This window comes from Tamandua tetradactyla, chromosome 5 (assembly GCF_023851605.1).
Source record: "Tamandua tetradactyla isolate mTamTet1 chromosome 5, mTamTet1.pri, whole genome shotgun sequence".
NCBI classification, from domain to species: domain Eukaryota; kingdom Metazoa; phylum Chordata; class Mammalia; order Pilosa; family Myrmecophagidae; genus Tamandua; species Tamandua tetradactyla.
The window spans coordinates 179811321-179830537 of NC_135331.1; the positions used below are offsets into that span (position 1 = coordinate 179811321).

Genomic DNA, 19217 nt, shown 5'->3' on the forward strand with positions numbered 1-19217 from the left:
TGGCTGAAGTAATGATGCCATGAAGTTTTCTAACTGAAGAGAAATTAATTAAAAACAAAATCCAATGTTTCCTAAGGAAAATATCACAAAGTAACCAGTCTTTAATAAAAATCTGGCTTTCCAGTTACTGTTGATCAAGAACATTTAATTCTTAATTTCTTTCTTGCTTCATTATACTTTTTTACTGATTGTGAGATATTCTAAAATTCTGTGACTGTAAAAGCAACACCTCTGAAACAAACTTATCATCTCTCTCAATAAATAGCACATCCTGACTTCTCTGTTTCAAATGATGGTCTTTTTCTCATTGTGACTCAAATCCTGATTCACCTGAATACTTTTGGTTCCTTTACCAAAGTTTTCCATCAAGAGTATTCATCAAGTTACAACACTTGTTCTTTTACCATCTCTTACATTTTCGGTGAAATAAACTTAATTCAGGTCCCAAATTGGTAGAATTATTTATAGTTTATATATTTGACAACTTCCTCTTTGGTCCCTGAGCCATGGTTTTTGTTCTTTCCTTCAACAACTACTTATCAAGTGTTTACTATGTGCCAGCCACGGTTTTAGGTGCTGGAAATACAAGAATGAACAGTGCAGATGATGGCTCAGTGATCAGGGACCTTACACTCTAATAAGGGAGAGAATCAATCAATCAATAATTATATAATATGATGCCATTAGTAATGTTTTGAAGAAACATAAAGCAGGTTAAGGGTATAGAAAGTGATGAAGGGTACTATTTTGAGAAAGTGGTCAAGGAAATTCTTTAGAGGAGTTGAGATTTGAGCAGAGAATTGAATGAAGTGAGGGGACAAGGGCCATACCTTGGGAAAGTGGGGTCCATGTGGAGAAATTGGCCGATGCAAAGGTCCTAAGATAGGTTAAGTTTGTTGTGCGTGTTCAAAAAGTGTAAGCAGTTCAGTAGAGCTGGAAAAACAGGGAGGGGGAGAATAGTAAGAGAGGATGCTGGTGATGAAGCCAGGAGGCCAAATCATGAGAGGGCTGAAGCCCATTATAAGAGTGTAGATGATATTAAAAATGTGAAGGGAAATCACTAGAGGGTTTGAAGCAGGAGAGTTAACATGATCCAACTCAGTATTTTATCCAACTCACTCTAGCTGGTTGGAAAGTTATCTGTGGATGAGTGAGAGCAGAAGCAAGGAGATCAAATGAGAGACAGAGTTACATTGCAGGAGAGAACCACAGGTAGGTTGGCCTAGGGAGGGAGGGGGGAGAAGGGGAGTAGTTATCAGATCCCGGATGTATCTCGAGGGTCGAGCAGTGGGAAATGCTGCTGGATCAGCTGCACAGTGGAGAGGGAGGAGGTGACTCGGGGTTTTTGGCCTGAGGTTCAAATGGATGGTAGTGTTTATAGGGTTAAGGGGTGGCAGAGGGGTGAATGGTGTGTATTCAAGGATTCTCTTTCATAAACTTTAACTTAGATATTTACACTGAGATATTTCCATTTCATCCTAATTTCAGTAACACAGCCATAATAAGCTTCCTAAAATGAAACTTTCATCATGTTATTCTTCTATCCATAAACCTCTAATAAAATCCCAGGGCACACCAAAGAAATTCTGAACTCTCAAGCCTGGAAGTCAAGGACTTCTCTTTCCAAACCCACCCCACCTTGTTTTTCTCGTCACCGTATATCTCACAGTGCCCAGGAAATAAGAGTATATGCACAATAAAGTGTTTGGTGAAGGAATAAAAATAGTTGTCGCTTTTCCTGTGGGCAAGGAAGATGTGTTCTTTCTTCACTCTATTTGAAAGTCACATTGCAGCTTACCTCCACACTGAAATCTTTCCCAGTCACACAGGTGATGTAACTGTCCCTCTACTCTGCACTCTGATCTGGTGGTATGCTGGCAGAGACAAAGCCCTGGTTTATGGCATCTGCTGGCATCTGTGCTGCAGATACATCCACCAGGGCTGACTGAAGCACTGGGATGCAGTCCCTCATCACCAAGTTTGGACAAGACACACAAGGCCGGCTCCTGTGAGCTGGTAGGTGCCAGCTCCAGTGCACAAACCGTCTGAGAAACCTAGGAAATGACTTACTGCTCAGTGACTTCTAATGTAGATATCTGTATACGTATCTTCTTCTTTTATTAGACTGTAAATGTGCAGAGATTAAAAAGTCAGTCACATAAATGGCTAAATGATATTGAGGCCTCACTCATTGACAAAATGGAAAACTGGAACCAGGAGACTATAAAACTCCACAGTCCATGTCTGAAAGATCTGCATGTCTCACCAGTGCTTCAGTCAAATGCTCTGAATGTGGCCAAATAAATAAAGCAGCATATTGGACCTAAATAAAAGCTCCCTAGAAAATGTTGTAAAAGACAGGAACACACGATAGAATTTTAAGATCAAAAATAGAAAATCTGACCACAAAGGACTTTATATAATTGTGTTTCTTTAGACTGAGCTAAAGAATAAGAGTGTAGTACTCTGTATTTAAAGTAATTCAAAATACACACTGAAAGCATAATTACTCTGGGACTCAAGTATAATCACTGGACAGAGAAAGAGAAGACAATGAAATAGTAAAAGAAAACCAGAAGATAGGAAGTTGACTCTGATTCAGAGCAGACAATGAAAATAATAGCTTTTGGAAATTTTTTATGAAATGTAAAATATCCGATCAAAGGAAAATGAAAACCTCGGGCTTTTCTGTGCCCAATTTTGAACAGGGCATGGACAATGGTTTAAATTAAATTAACTTTTAGAGTTTAAGTTCACATGAAAGACAAGTTATTTTATTTCCTCTTTGTTCTATGTAGGATGAAATATAGGTAAACTAAGGCACAAAAATAGATTTGTGTTCAATTGGGTCAGAAATAGTTAAGATAGGTAAAACGCAGATCCTCTGATACTTTTCATAGTATGTGTCTCCACCTAAACCCTGGCTGTGACACTTCTATTCACCACTCTGACTCCTTTAACAACACCAGGCCCAAACCAGGCCTGCTTTCCCTAAAGTGCTGAGGGGTGCTGGCAGAGCTAGGGTTAAAGGGAACGAGCAAGACTAGTGGCAGTGAATGAAGTGAAATAGCTGTAGGGATTAGTGCTGGGGGTAGAACAGGGCTCAGCAGCAAGGTCAGTTAAGTGGAACATGGTAGAGAAGGCTTCAGAGCCTAGGCTCCAGGAACCTATCCAAGAGAGTCAAGATAACAAGATCCAAGGGGCAGGGAAGAAGGGGGTCCTTTATCCATAAGACAGTTCCATTAAAAAAGAACACTGGTTATGCTACATTTTGTTTTGTCATCTCATTTGTGTGGAAAGAGAGAAACCCTAAGAATGTAAAACCTGCTTTCATTTTAATAGAGAATCTTTTGTTCACTTGTTTTCTTACCTTTCTTCAGGCAAGGACAATCCTGGAATGCAAAAAGCTATTTGCTAGTTTATCTATGATAATGTGTATGCCCTATGCTTTTTAGAGGTAGGGAAAAAGAAAGATATTATAATCAATCTTAGAAATGGCTTGATGGCATGGCAGTATCACAGAAATAATTTTACTATTACAACCATTTAATACCTGGTTTCATTATAAGTTTGTCCTATTAAAATAACAAAGTGCAGTGAATTAACACAAATGTTGTCTTGATGTTGACAGCTAATCTGCTTTGAAGACTGCTAAAAAAATTTCTCTAAATAAAGCAACAAAATTTTGAGCTAATATATAGCTTCATGATATACAGTCACAAGATGCAAAGGATTATGTCCTCTCAGGAATGAGTAGTACAGAAAAGGAAGGAAGGAAGGAGGGAAGGAAGGAAGGGTAAGTAGGTTAGAGAAACATGTATGCAATCTGACAACTCTTTCTTTACAAGGGAGATTAAATGAATAATGAATAATTTAACAGAAAATAGGTGGGAGAAGTGGGGGGTCCTCTGTACAGCATCAAAACCCAGCCTTGAAAGTCGGTGAAGGCAGACTTTCAGGGATGTTTTTCACCTTTATCATATAATAAAACTAATTAAATCGACCCAGGTACAGACCATGATAAAGGAATAGGTAGTACAAATATCAGTGAACACAGTCAAATCTATCCTTCTGGGCCTCTAAGGTAGGAATGTAAAATAAGTGCCCAGAAGGTAATTTAGAAGCAGTGTTAACCTGGTTCAACTCTTAGAGAGAGTTGTTTCCCTGTTCTTACTTTTATGTCTGAGTTTCAAAACTTCTTTACAAAAGCATATATATAAGAGTGCGTGTGTGTGTATATACATGTGTGTGTGTGTGTATTTGTGACATTCAAAATTATAATGAAATACCCAGACACAAACTGGTAGGCCCCAAGTATTCATGAAAGATGTTACATGTACGTATCCATGTAATAAATTACATTACAAAACGGAGAGCATGTTTATTTTAAAATTCATCAGGATCACAAATAGAAAGATAATAGTATATTTCTAGCCCTAAATTACTGAGCTGCTTCTTCTCCAAGTCTTGCACTTGCTTATCAACTGGTGACTCATATAGTCAGCCCTATTTAATTATCAGCTTTGCCAAAGAATGCTAAGCGTTCATAAATTTAGAAGTTGTATAAATGAGTGAAAATGTGCAAATTCTTTTAAATAATCATTGTAAATGTTCCAGAAATAAGTAAGCATGGCATAAGAAGATAAGTTTTCATTTATGGATTAGTTTCTCCAAGGAGCTTAAAGCATTTTGAAACATAACAGGCAACATCCTGTTGGTAAAAAAGAAGTAAATTGCTTAAGTAATCAGGATATACTTAGTGAATTTTTCCTTCTGCAGCTCAAATGATATTTAATGGCTTGAGAAAAAGGTTTTGAACCTTCAAAGAATAGGTAAATTTCCTGTTTAAAATTTCTAATGTGTTCAGTTCAAATACTAAACTAAACAACTATAAATTCTTCTCAGCATTTAGGAATGCATATTTAAACATAATTATTTACAATAATGTTTAATGAGTTTATGAATAGACCTCCTTATTTCATGTACTTTTCATTTTAAGTTTGCTCTATTAAAATAACAAAATACAGTGAATTAACAGAAGGAGATTTATAATACCTTTTCTTAGATTGTCAAGAAAAATAAAACTTCATAATGTATAAAGCATTACCTACCTGGTTTAACAGATCTTCTACTTTTTTCTGCCATGAATCCCTAGCAGCATTTTTCTCTCGCTCCTTTAATTGCAAAAGTTGAGACATCGCTGACTTTTTATCCTCTTCATGTTGAAGTCTCAACTCTTCACGAAGTTTAGAACACTCTTGTCTAAAAAAAGAACAAAAAAAGCACTTACTTTGTAAAAATAGCTATTCCTTTTAATAATGTCAGTAGACTCATTTGCAGGTTTTCTAAGTGCTAACATAATTCTCTCCCAAATTCTGTGAGATCAAGTAAGCATAGATTATTTTATAGCGACTATAAGGCATATTGATAACTTACCCAAGATCACTGACATCAATTTTTCAGTGGAAGAATAAGGACTAGAAAAAACAAGTTTCTAACTCCAGGTTAGTATACTATTTTATATGCAAGGAAACTGAATCAGAAAAAAAGTAAATCTGCATCTATACAGGAAAAAAATTTCTCTGTCTAGTCACCAGAAATTCATTTAAAATGCAGCTACTATGCCTTTAACAATGATAATATGAGCCAAATAATAGAAAACAGTTTTGCACATGTATATGGATAAGATAACCTTGCAGAGGAACAAGCCTACCTAAGATTTTCAGTCCATTTTATTTCTAAGTCATGAGCCATTTTGTCCACTCTCAGCTTCTCCTCTTCTTTCATGGCAGCAAGTGTTTCTTCATGCTGCTGCCTTTCCTGTTCCAGCTCACCCTGAAGAACAGAAACTTTTCAATGATGGCTAATTATCAAAAAATAAAGCCTCTGCTAGCTATTTCAACTAAGGAGGGTGTCTGCACTGCAGCTTTTAAATTCTTACAGCACAACAACTGATAATGCGATTATGATAATTACTCAAGATTTTCTGACAATAAAAGATATTTGTATTGTAAATATCCTTGTCCAAACTATATTTTATTAAGGTTTATAATTTTCCAAATTATTTTAAATAGTTTAAAAATCAGTATAATTAATCATCATAACTAAACCTTTCATATCATGGGTATCTAGTAATAGATTATTAAATTATGTTCCTATATATTCACATTGATAGACATGTTATTCAAATTCTTATTCAGAAGCATGTCACTATTTAAAAATGGGTTGCTATTTTACTTTCTCAGGATTTCCTACTGCCAGTAAGGCTTCTGCATTTTATCTATATCCCAGTGAAATGATTAAAATAATTATCAGGAATTTAGGCTAGTGATTAAATATTTTCATTCTGTAACTTCAAACCAGTGGTCCATGTGCTTGGTGTTGTGATAATATGAAATGTTATATCTGAAATCCCTGCAGATTAGCATGAATTACATGGCTTTCTGGTGCCTGGGGCTGGAGGTGACCTGTTTGCACAGCACTGGCAGACACGGTTAGTGCCAGCAGTGCACTGTGCTTAGGGTACAAAGCAGAAAAGGAGCAGGTGATGGTCCATCCTCCTGTTACCATAATGACCCTTGTGGATGACCTACTTGCTAACAGCCTCTGGGATAACATTTGTCGAGAGGTATACCCAGATATGGAAAACAAGCCACAAACTGAAAATTACCATTCAGCAGTAATACTGAAAATTAAATTCTGCCATCTTAGTCAACTGTTTTTTTCACTGTTACTTTTACCTCTAGGAAATACTCTTACCACCCAAGCTAGCATTAAATGGAGAACTAGTTTATTACTAAAAAACAAAACAAAACATTTCTTTTATTGAATGCAAAGATTTGATTAAACATTATTGGGGTTGTGATGAGGGAGAGGAGGTAAAACCAATACTTGCTTTTAAGGAACTTAAAGCTGTGATAAACTGTGATATTGAATTCATATTTTCTACTTAAAATTGTCCAGCAGAACAGAAAAATGACAGGGTTTTGCTTAATATGGTTAATATTATTATTATTATTATTTTTACCATATTCTACTATTGGATAGAAAAACAATGTAAATATAAGGGACCTTAAAGAAATAACACTGAATCCATAATCCTAATTCTCAGTGCCAGGTCAGGGACAAAGGCAAACAGGCTAAAATGCCTTGAAAGCAAGAACTTTGAGTGACATAGAACATTATGTACCATATAAACATAGCTAGATTAAATCACCATTCATTAGAAATATTTCAATGGTTTTAAAAATTTTAAATACATTTTTACTACATTAAAACAGATTTCCTGTTATTTTGACAAAGTAAAAAACACCTCTTGACACAGTTAGATCATACAGCTCAGCTTTACCCCACACAATTATTACCACTGAGGTTTTAGTCAGTATGTTCGGCAGAACATAAACAATATATCAAGTGGTGTATTATACTAGCTCTAAAATTTAACCTATTCTGTGTTCTCTATTAACTGTCATATGGCATAGTCACTAGAGAAAGGCAAACAGAAGGAAAGGAAGATTCAAGGAGAATACAATAATCTACTTCGTTACAGAATTTTAAAATCTTGTATCATTAATAATCAACGGACACAGAACATAGTTGTAACTTAGATAAAATAGGAATAGAATTATATAGGCACTGTATATAAGGTACATCCACCAAAGGGCCCTTATTTACATGCTTTCAAAATGTTGCCAATTCCAAGCTTAAAAAATAAAATTTGAAATAATATCAATAAAAGGCAGCATTTACTGAGTGTATACTGTTTAGCTATATAAGGGTTTATCTCATAATTACTACAATAGCCATATAAAGCCACAGGAAGGAGGATTCTCTCCATGCCCCTGCCCATATTTCGTAAATGCAGAAACTGAGGTTTAGAAAGGCTGTGAGTGCCCAAAGTTGCACACTAAGTGGTGGATACAGTGTTGATGCCCAAGCAGCCCAACTTCAGAGCCGACACTCTAAACCACCTCTGAAGGAGAAGGTCAGAAGTAGACTTCCCTACTGGTTCTCTGTCCCTGCAAACTCCCTGGGGACTACCCCCTAATTTTAGGATTCTTTTCTCTGCTGGCTAAGGTAACCTAAATCTTTGCTCTGCTTGGTGAGAATGAAGGGGAAAGGTGGAGCCTTTCTGAAACCTGTAAATCACGGAGGTGCTCAGAATCACGTAGTTGCTACACTGAGTTACCAAAAACAGAACTGCTAATACTTATTATATATATATATATATATATGATGTTTACAATAAGCTTTAAGTAAAGTAGTTAAATTGTATTTTTTACTTCACTGATTTTTTAGCATAGGATTATGATATTACCTCAGCATTTAACAGAGCATCTTTGGTCTCTTTCAGTCGGCCTTTAGTCCAGTCAAGCTCGTCCTGCAGTCTCTCCTGGGAGTGCTGCAGACTAGTAATGAGTCCCTCTGCCGAGCCAAGCCCTTGTTCACTTTTCCGTACCAGGTCTTGGAGCCGGACAACCTGTAGGCAGAGTGCTTTAATGTACTTCATCGCTTTACACTAGCAAAACAATCACACTTTTCCTCTAAAAGTATTTTCTTTACTTTATATTTTATTTAATAGATAATTTTTTTGATGAATTTGGAAAACACAGTCAAATCATCATAATAGCTTTCATCTGTTTTTTTTTTTAAGCCTGCCATATTGTGATTTCCCCTTTCATGAAAATCATGTAAAGGTATAGATATACTTCAAATTCCTGGTGTAGAGAAGCGAACACCTGGTTCTATCATATAATCAGATACCTATAACAAGGAAGTGAAGAAAAAGATTATAAGACTGAAAAAAGTATTTTTTAGAAAAAAATAATATATCTTAAAAACTCCACTCATGTCCAGTTCTGCTATTTATAAGTGATATATAGGTTAATACTGATAAGCTGATAAATGTATCATAAACTAGAATAAATTGGATTTTCTATGATTTGACATAAAATTTGCCTCCTGGAATCCTTAAGAAGTTGAATTTATACACTTTTTTAAACATTTTTTTAATTGCAAAATATAACATATATATAGATACATGTGCAAAAAAAAAAGCAATCATTTTCAAGTATATTTTAAGAAATGGTTAAGGAACAGAACTGAAAGTTTGGTATGGGTTACCATTCCTCGATTTCAGGTTTTTCTTCTAGTTGTTCCAAAATGAATTTATATATTTTTGAAATTAGAAGATAATAGACAATTTATTAATTAAGGAGCTCTCTGCCTTCAAATTACAAGAACAAAAATCCAGAAATGAAATACTTTATACTATTTAGGAAAATGTTATGAAGTAAAAAAAATCCATTTTTATAAAATGGCCAAGCCTATGAAAATTCTGTTTCACACTGTAAATATAGATGTCCCAAATAAAACTGTAACAATTCTCCTTTACCTCCCTTTCCAACTACAATGTCCCCCCAGCCTCCCCAGGTGCACAGCTCTCAGATAGCCTTTTCCTGCACATGCATGCTGTTATATGCGTACGCTGAACACTTCTGGTGTTGGCAAAATTTATCTGTTAATTGTCTCTAAAGGGACGTTGACTTCATAAAATGAGCTGAGGAACTTCCCAGCTCTGTGTTCGGAAATGTTTCCATTGAAAAGAATGATCTATTTCCTGCAACTTCGGTAGATATTACCCCAAATCCCCTGGGCCTGGTGCTTCTCTAGATACATGTCGGACCACTTTAATTACTCTCACGGTTGGGATTGGTTTAGTCAGGGTTATCAGTTACTTTGAATCATTTTGGAAATTTAAATTTTCATATAAAGGCATCTTTTCATCCAACACTAAACACGTATCAGTATATTTGTATACAATATTCACGTAACATATATATATATTTTTTTTTAATAGATGGATCTGGATGCCTGGGAGGATAGGGATATGTTGGAGTTCTCTGTATGGGGCTTGCATTACTTTTTTTAAAACTTTTTAAATGTATAACATATATACAAAGCAAGGAAAGAAAAAGACAATAGTTTTCAATGCACTCTTCAACAAGTAGTTACAGGACAGATCCCAGAGTCTGTCATGGGCTACCATACCACCTCTCAAATTTTTCTTTCTAGCTGCTTCACTTACCATATTTTGAATTTTTCTCTGCCACTATATTTATGTTCCCTTTCTCTGTACTACTTAATTGTATCTTCTCTACTTTTTATATTGATCTAGTTTGCCATAAATTAATATTATACTACAGAATGAATCAAGGGAAGGAACTCAGCTATAACCTAATTGAAAGAATATTGAACTTTTCAGAAAATCTAGTTTCAAGCCCTGGGTTCTGCCACTTTAAAATAAGAGCAATAGTACCTATCTCACAGAATTACTATAATAATGATATTTAAGGTTATATGGAAAAGATTCTTTAACTACAAAGCAAAATGCAAACATTAGGTACCAATCAATAGTGAAGGAACAATCAAATTTACCATGTGGAAAACAATTTTCTTCCATAATACAGAATGTTTTCAGAATAGAAAATTTTCAATTACTTTTACAAATGCAATATATGAAAAAAAAACTGTAATGAATAGTATTCTGGCTTATAAAAAGAGAGGGTCTGTTGAGGAAACTAAGAATCAAATTAGAGACAAAATGAAATTATGTTTAAATAGGCAAAAATTTAAAAGCCCTGCACAATTAAATATCTTAAAATAAAAGAGCAACTAAGTAGCCAATGTAGCTTATTAAAATTTGTTTTCTAAAATATAATAAAATGCATGTGTGGGACATCTGTTATTTGTCTCCCAATATCAAAATCCCCTTTCGGCATTCTGGGATCCCCTCTCCTTCCCTGAGTCCACATGGTCTCAGTAGAGCTTCCACCTAAACTTGTTCAGAGCATAAACCAGTAAGATGTCCCATTCTGTTGCCCTTGGGGATGAGATCAGGGGTACGCATGTTATTTTAATTTATCTACTCTCAGGGATATCAGGACTTCTGAAGGAGCTCCTTAAAAAAGATATTTTTCAGCTGTACATGTTCAACTAGAAAATATATGGCTGAAGCCTGAAGTCAATATGAAGAGCAAATCCAGCCGAAGAAAAAGAAACTGGGTTCCAATGTTACCAGTCTCACTCTGGATACAGTCATCCCCATGCTGACACAAAGCCTCATTGTGCGAGTAGCAGATTTACAACATAAACTACAATCTCAGACTTGCAGGGTTTCTGCTGTTAAAGTAAGGGCCTTGATGGGAAAAGAATGGGATCCTGAAACGAGGGATGAGGAGACATGATTCGGTAATGATGGTGATGGGGAGAGGGAATCCTGGAGTCTGCGGAGCCCTTGCTAGATAGATCTGTAGTGGACTACCTTGAGGAAAGAGCTTCCCCACCTCCAGCCTGCCTTGAGGAAACAGCTTCCTGCCTCCAGTCCGCCCAGAAGAATCTGCCATCCAGCTTCCACCTAACGAGATTAACCCTTCAGTACTTGCTAACCCTGTAACCACCTCCCCTGGGGAAAAAGCCCTCACTCCTCTGTCTGTTTCACCAGATGAAACCGCAAAGAAATGCCCTAAGGTAATCGGCTTGAAAGACATTTCTATTTCTTTTCATGACCGACCCCCACCAGCCTTCTTTTCCTTAAGACCTATAACTAGACTAAAGCCCCAACAGGTCCTGAAAGGTGAGGTACAAAGTGTGACCATAAGGAGGTATGCCATACTCCAAAAGAATTGGATGAGTTTTAGATATACGGACAGAACTTAGGGGATTATGTGTGGGAATGGATTATTAAGGGTGTGGGATAATGATAGAAGCAATATAAAGTTGGATCAAGCTGAATGTATTGATATGGGGCCACTAAGCATAGATTCTGTACTCAATGTTGTAGCTTGAGGGGTTAGAAAAGGCATTAGGGGTTTGTTTGGATGGTTGGCTGAAACATGGATCAAAAGGTGGCTGACATTACCTGAGGTTGAAATACCAGAACTGCCCTGGTATAATGTAGATGAGGGGATCCAGAGGCTTAGAGAAATTGGAATGTTAGAGTGGATTTATCATGCAAAGCCTGCTCTTACACCCCAGGAATGTCCGGAGGATGCACCTTTTACCAGAACAGTGAGAAATAAATTTGTGAGACTAGCACCATCATCCCTGAAGGGTTCTGTAGTTTCACTTCTCTGTAGGTCAGATATTACTGTGGGAACTGCTGTCACTGAGCTGGAATCCTTAAACACAAGGGGATGATGGGATCTCGAGTTGGGAGAAGCCATGTGGCAGCATTTAATTGCAACAGACAAGGTGGGCATGGTTACCACAATGAACAGCGGACTCAAAGCAGCAGTCAAAATAATCTGACTTGCAGAGACTTGTGGCGTTGGCTAGGAGATCATGGGATACCTACAAGTAAAACAGATGGGCAGTCTACTAAATTCTTGTTTGAGCTGATTAAGCAGAAGAATTCTAGGTCAAGTGAACAGAAGTCTAACTTGAATTACAAAAACAGATAATCACATCCTCTTAGTCAATTTGCAGACTTGAGACAATTTACAGACCCAGAGCCCCCTTGAATGAGGGGAGGGTTGGGTACCCTTGGGGAAGGACCCTTTACACTGCCCAAAATTTACATTGTTAACCTTCCTCCCAGTTTTTACCAGGGTGAGTGTGCACTGGGAAAAAGGAAATGATCAGATATTTCGGGGATTATTAGACACTGGCTCAGAAAAGACACTAATTTGAGAAGACCCAAAACGTCACTCTGGGCCACCAGTCAGAGTAGGTGTTTATGGCGGTCAGGTGATCCACAGAGTTTTAGCTAAGGTCCATCTCACAGTGGGTCCCTGGACCCATTCTGTGGTCATTTCCCCAGTTCTAGAATGCATAATTGGTTATTGACATACTTGGCAACTGACAGAATCCCCATAATCATTCTTTGACTCATGTTATGGTAGGAAAGGCCAAGTGGAAGCCACTAGAACTGCCCCTACCTAGCAAAATAGTGAATCAGAAGCAATACTGTATTCCTGGAGGGACTGCAGAAATTAGTGCCACTCTTAAGGACTTGAAGGATGCAGGGGTGGTGATTCCCACCACATCTCCATTCAGCTCTCTCTATTTGGCCTGTGCAGAAAACAGATGGCTCTTGGAGGCTGACAGTGAATAACAGTAAACTTAATCAGGTGGTGACTCCAATTGCAGCTGCTATTCCAGGTGTGGTATCTTGGCCTGAGCAAATCAACACATTGCCTGGTACATGGTATGCAGCTATTGATCTGGCAAATGATTTTTTCACAATAGCTGTCAGTAAGCACTGCCAGAAACAGTTTGCATTCAGCTGGCAAGGCCAGCAGTATACCTTCACTGTCCTGCCTCAGGGGTATAGCAACCCTCCAGCCCCATGTCACAACTTGTCTGCAGGGAACTTGATCATTTCTCCCTCCCACAAGGCATCACAGTGGTCCATTATATTGATGATATCATGTTTACTGGACCTGGTGAGCAAGAAGTAGCAACCACTCTAGACTTACTGGTAAGGCATTTGTGTGTCAGGGGATGAGAGATAAATCCAAAAAAAAAAAAAAAAAATACAGGGGCCTTCCACCTCAGTGAAATTTCTAGGCATCCGGTAGTGTGGGACATGTCGAGATATCCCTTCAAAGGTGAAGGATAAGCTGTTGCATCTGGCCCCTCCTACAACCATAAAAGAGGCACAATGACTAGTTGGCCTCCTTGCATTTTAGAAACAACATATTCCTCATTTGGATGTGCTACTCTGGTCCATTTCCTGAGTGACCAGAAAAGCTGCTAGTTTTGAGAGGGACCAGAACAAAGGAGGATCTGCAACATATCCAGGCTGCTGTACAAGCTGCTCTGCCACTTGGGCCATATGATCCAGCAATGGTGCTGGAACTGTCAGTGACAAATAGGGATGCTGCCCGGGGCCTCTGGTAGGCCCCTATAAGAGAATCACAATACAGACCCTTAGGATTTTGAAGTAAAGCCTTACCATCTGCTGCAAATAACTAGTTTCCTTTTGAGAAACAGCTTTTAGCCTGCTATTAGGCCTTAGTAGAGACTGAACACTTAACCACAGGCCACCAAGTTACCAGGAGACCTGAGTTGCCTATCATGAACTGGGTGTTGTCTGACCCACCAAACCATAAATTTGGGTATGCACAGGAACACTCCATTATCAAATGGAAATGGTATATACGAGGTAGGGCCTGAAGGCATAAGTAAGTTACATGAGGAAGTGGCCCAAATGCCCATGGTCTCCACTCCTGCCATGTTACCTTCTCCTTCCCAGACCAGAGCTATGGCCTCTTGGGGTGTTCCCTACAGTGACTTGACTGAGGAAGAGAAAACTTGGGCCCAGTTTACAGATGGTTCTCCATGACTTGCAGGTACCACCCTAAAGTGGACAGCTGCAGCACTACAACCCGTTTCCAGGATATCCCTGAAGGACAGTGGTGAGGTGATCCTCCCAGTGGACAGAACTTCGAGGAGTGCACTGGTTGTTCATTTTGCTTGGAAGGAGAACGGCCAGAGGTACATCTATATACTGACTCTTGGGCTATTGCTAATGGTTTGGCTGGATGATCAGGGACTTGGAAGGACATGATTGGAAAATTGCGTGACAAAGAAGTCTGGGGAAGAGGTATGTGGATACACCTTTCTGAGTGGGCAAAGAACATGAAGATATTTGTGTCCCATGTGAATGCTCACCAGAGGGTGACTTCAGCAAAGGAAGATTTTAATAACCAAGTGGATAAGATGACCCATCCTGTGGATACAAGCCATCCTCTTTCCTCAGCCACTCCTACCACAGTCCAAAGAGCTCATGAACAAAGTGGGCATGGTGGTAGGGACAGAGGTTATGCATGGGCCTGCAACATGGACTTTAACTCACCAAGGCTGACCGGGCTACGGCCACTGCTGAGTGCCCAATCTACCAGTAGCAAAGACCCACACTCAGCCTCCAATATGGCACCATTCCCCAAGGTGATCACCCAGCTACCTGGTGGGAAGTTGATTACATTGGACCACTTCCATCATGGAAGGAGCAGCCATTTGTTCTAACTAGAATAGACACATACTCTGGATATAGATTTGCCTTCCCTGCATGCAATGCTTCCACAAAAACTACCATCTGTGTATATATGGAATGCCTTATCCATTGTCATAATATTCCACACAGCATTGCTTCTGATCAAAGAACCCACTTCACAGGAAATGGCGTGCAGGAATGGGCATATGCTCATAGAATTCTCTGGTCCTACCATGTTCATCATCATCCAGAGGCAGCTGGGTTGACAGACGGCAGAACGGCCTTTTGAAGACCCAATTATGGTGCCAACTAGGTGACAATACCTTTTAGGGCTGGGGCAATGTTCCCTAGGAGGCAGTATATGCTCTGAATCAGCATCCGCTGTATGGTGCTATTTCTCTCATTGCCAGGATTCACAGGTCCAGGAATCAAGGGGTGGAAATGGGAGTGGCACCACTCACTATCACCCCTAGTGATCCACCAGGAACATTTTTGCTTCCTGTCCTTGAAACCTTAAGCTCTGTTGATCTACAGGTCTTAATTCCAAAAGGAGTACTCCTACCAGGAAACACAACAATGATTCCACTGAACTGAAAGTTAAGACTGCGAACTGAAAGTTAAGACTGCTACCTGGCCATTTTGGGTTTCTCATGCCACTGAATCAACAGGCATGAAAGGGGATTACTGTTCTGCTGGGGTGACTGATCCTGACTATCAAGGGGAAATAGGACTGTAACTACACAATGGAAGTAAAGAAGAGTTTGACATTCAGGAGATCCCACAGGGTGTTTCTTAGTAATAACATGCCCAGGCCATAGGGTACCTCTAAGCAGAAAATGGTAATACCACTTGGGAGGAATGTGGCTGCAGAATATGGAAAGGGGAACAGATGATGCCTCTGTGTGACAGAAAAAGACTCCCCTTCCTATGGACAAATGGCCCAGTGCAATTTTAGGTTGTTTCTAAAATCCTGAGGATTTAGTGGGTCGGTTCCAACAAACTTTCAAGTAATGGACCACTCTTTTCTATGGAAATATTTCAGAGCACAGAAAACAATGGGAAGTTCACCAGCTCATTTTATGAGTTTAACATCCCTTTAAAGATGAAATGGTAGAATCACCAAATGGCATTTCTCATTGCAAACACAGATGTCCTAAATAAAACAATGAAAATTCTCCTTTACTTTCCCTTTCAACTGCAATCCCCTCTCTAGGTACAAGCCTTCCAGTTCCCTTTCGCTGCACAAATATGCTGATATACATATATACTAGAAAGTCAGGTTTCTTGACTTTTTGTCAAGGTAAACCCACACCCTGAAGATATCATACAATCAATAAATGTTTCCTAAATAAAAAAATGTTTTGAAAGTATTACTGATGTTACTGGAATCTACTTCCAATTTTTATGGAGACTAATCTAGTAATAAACAACAAAAGCTATAACATTCTTACCCTTTAGTTGTATTATTTCATTTTAGACAAGAGCTAGAGAAAAGGAAATAATTTTTAGAGATGGCCCAAAGTGTTTACAGAGCTGATAATCATAATTCATTTACCAGTAAAAACAATACCCAACTTGAACAAAGTTGAACAGGAGGTCTCTCTAATACTCCTTGCTCTCCAGTGTCTCAGGGTCAATGGCTGAAACATGCCTTGACTGCTCACTGATCAGGACAGAAAACTAGTCTTAGAAATACCTATCCTACTATATGTCTGGCCATGGCCTATGCATAATAACCTCCCCAAATGAAAAAGGGCATGTACCTTGAAGTTATCACTGCTATGATAATAATATATTAAAAATAACTGGTCAACAAAGAAAATATTTAAGTAGCTCTAGCAAAGATATCTGCTAGAACTCTAAATATTATGTCTTGTAGATAGAGTTAAAAAATGGAAGTGTTGGGCGGGCCGCGGTGGCTCAGCGGGCAAGAGTGCTTGCCTGCCGTGCCGGAGGACCCCGGTTCGATTCCCGGCCCCAGCCCATGTAAAAAACAAACAAACAAACAAAATATAATAAAACAAGAAAATGTTTAAAAATGTTTCCCTTTCTTCCTCCCTTCCTTCCTTCTCTGTCTTTCCTTCCTTTAAAAAAAAAAAAAAAAAAAAAAAAAAATGGAAGTGTTTACATGGAATAAAGTTTTTTAAAACAAGGACACAAAACATTTGTGAATACAGACTAGAATCATATTAAACTGTACATATATATATATAATGTCCTTGGAAAATCTGTGCATTGAAAACTCTCCTCACATCCTTATTATTATTTTTTAATTTTCTTGGCATGTGCAGACTTCAGGAATCGAACCCAGGTCTCCTGTTATTGTTTTTAATTGTAAAGTTTAAGTTTTAAAAAGCAATGCTTGGAAGTTTTGGCAGTCGACAATCAGTGACTGTGAATGACATTTTATATTACAGATAGTTCTGTATAGAATTTAGAAAGTGAATCATTGTCTCTAAATCATACATGAGATCCTGTATGTCTCCTGTTAACTGACTGCTGTTATACCCCATATAGGGGCCAGTGAAATAAAGCATTTGCTTCTTGGAGTAGGCAGAATTCTATTACGACTCCTTTGACCCCAACCCTTGTAAAAATTTTCTCCCCGTTAGCGCTGATGCAGACCATGAATATGATGGGATGTCACTCCCATGATTATGTCATATTACATGACAGAAGGGATTTTGCAGATATAATTAAGGTCCTTACACAACTGATTTCAAATAAATCAAAACGGAGACTATCCAGGGTGGGTATGACCTAATAGGGCAAGCCCTTAAATGAAGTCAGAGAAATCTGAAACCTTGTAGGAGTAAATGAGTATGCTATGAGAGGAGGGCATAAGCAAGGACTTGAAGAGGGCCTTTAGGAGTTGAGAGAAATCCCCAGCTGACAGCTAGCAAGAAACCAGAGACCTTAGTCATACAGCAGCAGGAAGTAAATTCTGCTGCCAACAAATGTGCTTGGAAGAGGACCTCAGCACCAGATGAAACTGCAACCTCAGTTTGCAGCTTGATTTCAACCTAGTGAGACCCTCACCAGAAGACCCACCTAATCTATACTTGGACTCCTTACTCACAGGAATTGTGAGATAATAAAAACATGTTGTTTTAAGCTGCTAAGTGTTGTAGTAATTGGTTACCAGGAATAGAAGACAAAACACTTGTTAATAGGAAGTTGGTTTTCAGTCATGAATTTTATTCAGTCAATAAGTATTTCATTTAAAAATATCTACTGATTTACCCTGTGCTTGGCATTGTATCAACTGATACAGCATTTATAATAAACACATCCAAATGATTTTCATTTTAACAAAATAGTGAGTAGCTATATATACACAAAAAGCTCATGTTCAGAAGAAAATCTACAGCTTAAATGTTATAAGAACATTTAAAAAGACCATAACAGTCAGATGTATTGGTCATTAAGCCTAGTATTTTGTTTCTCAAGGTGGCCACCAAATAATATTTTATAGGATATAATGCTTATCCTACATGAGAGACTTTGGGATCACTAGCTTTCCTTAATATTCCATTATGATTCTGGCATTCATGAAATTATCATCTAAATCCATAGCTGTCCTATTTATATTTTTTGCCTGTATCACTTCTAAGGGTATCAAGATCCATGAATTTAAGGAAATAGTGTCTTTTAAAATTTTTCTAAAACAATCACTTTCAGTCTTTACAAAATATCCCTTATTTCATTCTGTCTGTCTTTCCATAGATATATTTACTACCCAGCCTATAAGTATAAATGGATTAAGCTCTCCCTTTAAAAGACAAAGACTTCAGACTATTTTTTCTAAATGTGGCTATAGTTTGCAAGAGATACATGTAAACATAAAGATGCAAAAAAAAAAGAGTCAGTAGATGAGAAAAAGATATACCAGCCATATCAAACTAAAAGAAAGCTACTGTAGCTATACAATATCAACCAACACAGACCAAGTCAAAAGTATAATCCACTAAGTAGCTAAACAATTCTGTATTTTATGCACATAGCAAAGCATCTAAATACACAGAGCAAGAATTGGCAGAATATAAGGAGACGTAAACAATCAACCATCACAGTATCAGTTTTTAGTAACTGATACATCAAACAGATAAAAGTTAGAAAGAAAACAGAAGATCTGAAGAATTCAAAATCTAGATCTAATGGACAAACACATAGATTACACTGCATTAAACAACTGGATACATCCAGAACAATAAATTGC

The 19217-nt window shown here is 37.9% G+C and overlaps 1 protein-coding gene across 9 annotated transcripts in view; it reads right to left on the reverse strand.

Moving 5' to 3' along the window:
- FAM184A (family with sequence similarity 184 member A) overlaps nt 1-19217 on the reverse strand; it is a 151726-nt gene that overhangs the window by 50868 nt on the left and 81641 nt on the right. For all 9 annotated transcript variants that reach the window (XR_013176391.1, XR_013176393.1, XR_013176394.1 and 6 more), the window contains exons 7-9: nt 8318-8479; nt 5714-5835; nt 5112-5262 (exon numbers count right to left, since the gene is read on the reverse strand). Coding sequence is in view for 5 of the 9 variants with exons in the window: in XM_077162771.1 (XP_077018886.1) it covers nt 5112-5262; nt 5714-5835; nt 8318-8479 (435 nt within the window). In the remaining 4 variants the exon portion in view is untranslated. The remainder of the gene's footprint in view (nt 1-5111; nt 5263-5713; nt 5836-8317; nt 8480-19217) is intronic.